Below are 7,379 nucleotides of genomic sequence, written 5' to 3'. Positions count from 1 at the left end.
TGCTATTGCATTCTTTAGCCGACACCCGTTTATCCGACTGGTGTTTTGCCGCAGGAGTTTTGCTGAAAATTCCCATAAAAATGTTGGGGTGGCGGGCTGGGTGATTAAGAGGGGGGGTGGGAAAGAGTAAATAATGGGATGAGCGGAAGGTAAATAAAAAAGGTAATTAAAATAAAGGGTACTGGGGGGAGCGCCCCAAAATAATTTTAGAAATGTTTTCAGCAAAACACCCATCGGTCGGAATCAGGGTGTCGGCCAAATGACATGAAAAAAAAATTCACAACAGGGATGGTTCACATACAACAACATCATTTTATTGAATACAATGACTTATGTGATATTTGGACAAAAAGTCAGGGGAGTGGGATTTCTATTTTGCTTTTTATTTAAAAAAAAGGTTTCATTTGGGATAGACAATAGAATTGACATGGATAGAAACTGCAACAATATACGTATTAACATAACGTGAAGGGCATAGGCATGGTTCGGATTTAAGAAAGGACAACTGATTACATTTCAATATTAAATACATTTTTATATAACAACTTTAAGTGTCACATTATCAGCATCCAAAAACAGATGTATAAAGAAAATGCTTTAAATATTTCAGTGCACTGTACTAAGGTTCTTCGTCGGATGAATGTTCCTGCTTTTCGCGTCTCAGTTTATCTGCATAGAATTTGAAGCTCTCCTGTAGACATAGAGAGAGCAGTTTTATGACGCAGTTCTTTTTTATTCAAAACATTGAATTGAAAATTGTGCATACTAAACAGTCTTCTTTGAACTGCCATGAAAGGTTCATAATGCATACTGCATTTAAATTTTGTGTATAAAATAGTTACATTTCTATAAATTAATGCTTGGGCTACCTCTAACATTTTGAGCAAAATGTACCCAAAACATCCATGAGAAGCAAAAGGTAAAATTATACAATGTACCAGATTAAGCAATTAAATGCATTTATTATGGTTTTTTTTTAAGAAAAGAGGCAATAGATTGAAATCCCAAACCAGTGGCTTATAACATATTTACATTTAATTTGAACATAAAGTGGGTAGTGCTAAGGTGGATTCCACTTGTTAAAATGATTACCAGAAATGCTGTTAATTCAGCTTCTGTAAAATACACACTAAAGTTGGGACTAGAAACAAACCCAACCTATGTAAATTTAAGATTGTATAGTATTTCCAAAATGTGAAATATTTATGAACATTCTTTGTATTTCAGAAGGATGAAAAATTGAATTTATCTAAATAAACAAACGGACCCAAATACTTATTGTCAAAAGAGTTGTAGGAATTCCCACATCAAAAAATGCTAAACACCTGTCCATTTGTAGATATAGCTTTTCACATCCCCTCAACAACAAGGCAATTAAAATACTTCTCTGAAAACAAAACAACTTCATGTTAATAATATTTATTTTAATTGTTAAACAATCATTTCCCTAAAAGGCAGGAGCAGTTGCCCCCAAGGGCATTTCATGAATTCACATTGGTACCATGACCTGCAGGGCTGCTTGGTACACATTTTATTTTTTCAATGCAATCCAAGGGAGGTTTATCTTCAAAGAAATGCAAAATGACTGCTGTATTAGCACACCTGAATATTTCACACACCGATTCCTTCGAGGATTTTCCACAGAGATCTAATCTTCTACAACTAATTAAACATGCAACGCTCTAATATTATTAATCAAAGTACATGTATAAATTACTACAGAGGCATTTGTTCATTTACGTAAAACACTCACAGGGGGTTCTAGGAAAGGGACCGTCTCGCCTGCATCCTTCAGGAGAACTGCAAAGCGCTTCAGAAATAGCTCATCTGTCTGAAGTTCCTCGGCTTTCATTTTTTCATACAGTGCTTTTGCAGAAGCAACATCTTTTTCTAATGCTAATGACAGAAAAGGGAATAATTAAAAACAATTGCAACCATCAGTCTTCGGACGATAAAGAATGTTCAATGCATGTCTAAAGCCAACAAGTATTATACATCAATATCTAAAAGGTTGATAAATCTGTATCAGACAGTGCTTGGAGTTTTTGATTTAATGATTTAAGTAGCGATTTTTGTAAAGTGCTTACATTGCCAACAACCACTTTAAAATGCTTAGTAAATGGAGGTCAGAGGGATATTGTAATAAAGGCATGTTCTGCATGCAGCGCAGAATAGGTTTTTCATTAGTTCTTATCAGAATCCCACGACATAGCCTTGGTGATAAATAGATCTACCCCTTAAACACCCATACTCCGTTTGAGAAGGCACTAGCAGATTTTCAACTGTTAGTTAGGAAGCCCTTGATAAAAAGTTTTGTAAAGAAAAAAACTGATGGAAGTGACAAATGTAATTATATTTAGAGACTGTACAGTATTTCCATAGAGTTTAGGCAGAACGCAGGGCATACAGAAATCACATGGCAACATGCGCTTTTGATGTTCTCCTACATAGTTCATCATGATAAATTGCTTTAACTTTTATCTCTCTTACTGAAGTCCACCTTTTGTGTGAAACTGCTACTTACACCACCGAAAGAGAATAATTTTCTTCCCATCTAGACAAGATCTGCCTTTTTTCATTGCATTTAAAGAAATGTATGATTCATGAATGCTGAGTAATGGGACACACATTTATTATTATGCCACCTCAATAAGAGCAAAAATAAATTGTCATTAATCCATCTGGATTTCAGAACAAAACAAAAGTTTATAAATACCTTTGTTTTGACGGATGCTCTATGGTGCAAGTTATAAAAGAGTAGTCTGACAAAGTAGCTAAGCCTGGTTCAGTAACTAGTGTGTTATGCAAGACTCAAATAAAATAAATGTATCTATAGTTACCTAAGCATTTCATGAGGTAAGTGTATGCAACGTCTTTTTCTGTGAAGTCAGGGATCAAATCTAGTAGACTGGTGATTTTCCAACTCTAGGGATAAACAAAAACAGCAAACATGTCGGCATATATTGAAAAAAAGAACAAGATTAAAGCTACACATGCTAAATTCTCAAACATGGTCTAATTTTAGGCTGTGGGCTCTAAACCCAGGTTTTTGAAAGGATAGTTTTGTTGCAAGGGAACAATTATGTTAAATGTGCTGTGGTGTACATTATTGGTTTAGAAGTGTGCCCTTAACAGAAAGCATCTGAACAAAAAGCACAACTAAGGTTCTATTTGTATAATGTTAACAGTGTCAGAATTTCTTTTAAAATGAAATCATAATACTATGTGATCCAATGACAAGACGAAACAGTCAAACCACACTTGTACAGCATTCTATATAACTACCGTCAATTGTGGATCTTTTAATGTGTATGAATAACTAGGGGCAAATAATTATTACAAAAACATTTCAGTTTTTCCAGTTGAGACATATTTTTACTTGCTTATAAAATACTCCCATTGGGAAATGAACTTTCATTTTGAGTCCCCAAAAAATAATTGTACTCCCAACTTTAAAAAATAGAGTAAAATACTGCTACTTCAAAATCCCATCTGGGGCACTGGTTGTTCGTGTGTGTGGAGGACTGCAAGCACATCAACACCAACACCCACATGTTATTTTGAACATCTAGAACAGCTTTTACATTTGGTGGTTAAAATACAAAATTATAAAAGCAAAAGGCAAAGACCCTGTAGTTCATTGTGGGAAAAGCCAAAGCACAGTTTGAATTATTGCCATGTACTCTGACCTTCAATTTAACCAAAGCACATTTCATCATTTGAATGTCTACGTAACCACCTCTGTCTTATTGCTCATTATAAAGACAGTTTTGGTGTATGAACACTGTACCTGGCCTGAAGTCTGTCCTGTCCGTGTAATGTATGCCACAAGAACTGCTTTTTGTTCCGCAATTGCACTACATCTCTGGGGGAGTGGAAGAGAAAAATTTAAATGTCACAGAAAAACTCTACATTGATGATAAACAAGTAGATAAAGACTAACATTTCTAATTAGGAGATTCACAGGGGTGCAGTAATGTATCATTAGCTCATATTAAGGACCAATAGTCGTGCATTAAATACAAGAGGGCAAACCAAATCATCCTGTCGGAAAGGCTGCCCTTGCCACTACAAGCAGCAATTTTGTTAGAGGAAAAAACATATTCTACTGCTTTAACATCTTAAAGAAATTAGATTAAGGCCTGAAAAAGAAAGAGAAAAAAGAACTATTCCTCTCCAATTATGCTGCCAAGCATTCACAAGTGAGCATGGGATCATAAGGTTAATTATACATTTAATAACGTGTCAACGAGATAACTGCTCGTTTCTTTCTAAAAATTAAAATGTACAAAGCAAGTTCTCTAGAGTATAATTATCTACACTTATGCATACAAAGGACTGATTTCAATCTGTTTTACAAAAGGCTTTCAATGCACTAGACAGCCAGTGCTTGAGAGAGAGACAAAAGTTAAATTTGAGGAGAAAAAAGTTTATGTGACAGGCCAGACAAATCAAGTGTCTTGCCGACCTTAGAGACTGTAGCAGAATCAAACGAGGCGCAACAATATTGTAGTTCTTACTTCTCACAACTGTCATTCCTTTACAAACTCAACAAATAGCAAAGTCTTTGGAAGGTTTAAAATAAAGTATGAAAAGCAATGTTTAATTTTCAAACAGTTAATTGGACTGGCAGTGGTATGAACACGTTAAACAAACAAAATCCTTCCCTCCTTCAGCAGAAATGTTGAAGCTGCTGTTAAACTGTCCAATGTTACCTCATACTGCTCATTCAACGAACTTCAATGTATAGGGTACTTGCTAAAAACTGACAGTCACAGCAACTAACAATTAGGAAGCAAAGGAAAGCGAAGGGGAATACAACAATGACATTTTTATGCCAGTATAATCAGCGCTCTTACTCCACAAGAGGCCTCTTGGAGCCGCATAGGATTCAGAGCAAGCTCTGACATAAAAACAAAAAATAGGTTTCTAGCTGCTTGTGCAAAAAAACAAATTGGGAAGTCAAAAGTTACTCTTCCTATACCACACTTTTGTGAGCCACAGTTGAATTTTTTTTCCAGATTGCTAAACATTGGTATAATCCTTTTCTGAGGAAGCAGAGTGTTCACATTTCCTTTGTCCCCTCTTTTATTGATGGACTAGGATGTTTTGGAGACTAATCTAGTCTGATTATTCCCTTTCAAGTTAGTCCTCGAACTGTATAATAATAATAATCTGCCATGAAAACTGATACAACAGGGTAGCCCAAGAGTGTCCACACTTGTAATCTCTGAATAATGACTATGGGTTTTAGAGAGTATGATTCACCCAAAGTCTGCAGCCATAGCAGAATGATGCAGCATGCCATTTACATATTGGAACAGACACCACCCACCTCCCCCCACCTCCAGTCATTCTGGGTACCCTATAATATTGTTAGGGAGAATTCTCAGAAATGTGCTAATTCCTCTCTACCTTAGAGACCCCCAGCTCTTTTGCTGGACTTTAGGATTTTTAATTTTTAACCTGGAGAGAGTGAGACAGTTTTCCCCAAGACACTCCATAGACGACATCTTTACATTTTGACACACAGCACCTTCAGTGCAGTGGCACAGGGAAGTCTTAGTTTTCCCAAAGGATTCAATAACTTCTCTTGGTGAAACTACTGTTTCCAATAGCAGTGAAGTGAAATTGACTTTACTTACATTCAGTAACTTTCTAGACCTAGCACAGACTATTTTACCATAGGGTTCTGGATGGGTTACTTAGTATCACCTTTCTCTAGTTTCTCATGTAACATTTTTACGTTACCCTTTCTACAATTAATGGCTGGTGGCAGTGGTTTACTTTTTACTACCATTGTGTGTTTTTACCATGGGCTGCGTTCACAGCTGCAGTAAGGCACCCATTTCGTCAAAATGGCCCACTGGTCTTTTTTTTTGCCATTTCTGGTCAGAAAGGTCCTTCTTGAGATTTACTCTGTGTGCCTAACCAGGTTTGGGCCCTTTGTTTGTTTTATCTTGTCTTTGGCGGGATTCACGAGTGAAGCCCGCCTCTGGCTTCAGTATGTCTGGCAGGAAGTGAGGGAGGTGGCCGAAAGGTTACAGGAATGCACTCAAAGGTGATTGGCTGGCTGTCCGGCAACGACAGTCACCGTGCTGTGTTATTGACAGCCAGGCTGGAATGAATGGGAGAAACCTGCATAAAAATGAGAGGCTTTGGAAGGTAGAGTCGACCACTGGATGAAGGAATTCGAAGAAGAACTTGGAAGAAACGCCTGCTGCAAGTCATGGACCGTTGGTTTGCCCGGTGAAGCACTGCTGCTGTGCTGAAGCTCCGAATTCGTTTCGACTAGAGAAGCCCTGCAAGGACAACTTCTCCCCTTTAGTTGTTGGGACCAATCAACTCCAAAGTGAACTTGTTTGGACATACTCTTGGAGCGGACTGTACTTCCACTGCCGCTGCTGGAACCGAAGGGTCAGGGAGAGGAACACCAAATCGAATGGATCAATTTTAAGTCAGACCAGAGCGCCAGGAAGATCCTCCAGACTTCCCTGAAGCACGACTGACCAAGCCTGAGCCACCTCAACAGAGTGCTGGACCCCAGATGCGAGGAAAGTCTGAAGTGGTATACGAGAGCCGTAGTGTTGCTATTTGCTGTCAGACGCGAGGAGCTGAAACACTGAAGTGCCACTGAATTGAAGTTTGCCCATTGCTGCCGCTGACCTTCCCATTGCAGTGCAGGAATCCCCAGACGCTCTCCCTCTTGTCCCCACAACTGAGGCCCAGGAACACCGGGTTCTGCAGAGCTGTACAGGAACAGAAGCCAGCTGGAACCAAGTCTTCTAAACAAAGGTTCTGTAAAGTCTAAGAGATCTTACCTCTTTGTTGTGTAGCCTTACTTGCTCTCAGCTGAGACCTGTCTTGGTTGCCCTTGAAGAGTTGCTTACAGCTTTGCCCCTCACAAGCCTCACAGCTTGTGGCCCTTCAAGGAATCTTATTTCTATAAAATGTTCTAAAAACATTGTGCAAGCCTTTTACTTACCAGCCAAGAAGATCTTCAGCTCCCCTACACTTTGTTCAACTAGCATTGGCTGTCCTGGCTCCCTGAGAGACACTTCTACCTCTGTTTTATTCCCCTATGTCACCTTTGCACCAAACTCAGTATTGCTCTAAATGTACCAGTGATAAATCAATGTCCACAGCGTCCTAGCAATTTAAGTCACCTGTGGGTGTCGGAAGTGTGTGTGCCATCCCCAACGGGTATCATTTGATTTAGAGAAACAGAGTGTGTTTTGAAGTGTATTATAATTGTTACATGTTTTGCTCCCTTCTGAAGAAGGCTTCTATAACTGACTGTTAAATTAATAATTGTTTAATCAAGAAACCTTGAGTATAAGTGTTTATTAGAATAACGGTCACTGTGAAACTCTGTTCCA

General features: G+C 38.3%; 1 protein-coding gene across 1 annotated transcript in view; it reads right to left on the bottom strand.

Annotated features, from left to right (window-relative positions):
- Window positions 1-292: 292 nt before the first annotated feature.
- LRPPRC (leucine rich pentatricopeptide repeat containing) overlaps window positions 293-7,379 on the bottom strand; it is a 1,926,342-nt gene continuing 1,919,255 nt past the window's right edge. The window contains exons 35-38 of the mRNA XM_069608459.1: window positions 3,791-3,865; window positions 2,841-2,925; window positions 1,754-1,896; window positions 293-691 (exon numbers count right to left, since the gene is read on the bottom strand). Of these exons, the coding sequence (XP_069464560.1) occupies window positions 620-691; window positions 1,754-1,896; window positions 2,841-2,925; window positions 3,791-3,865 (375 nt within the window). The 3' untranslated portion in view covers window positions 293-619. The remainder of the gene's footprint in view (window positions 692-1,753; window positions 1,897-2,840; window positions 2,926-3,790; window positions 3,866-7,379) is intronic.

The sequence above is a fragment of the Ambystoma mexicanum genome, chromosome 4q (genome assembly GCF_040938575.1).
Source record: "Ambystoma mexicanum isolate Mex_15411 chromosome 4q, UKY_AmexF1_1, whole genome shotgun sequence".
NCBI classification, from domain to species: Eukaryota; Metazoa; Chordata; class Amphibia; order Caudata; family Ambystomatidae; genus Ambystoma; species Ambystoma mexicanum.
Note: the sequence above shows the minus strand (reverse complement) of the source record. Positions and strands in the feature narration are given on the sequence as shown.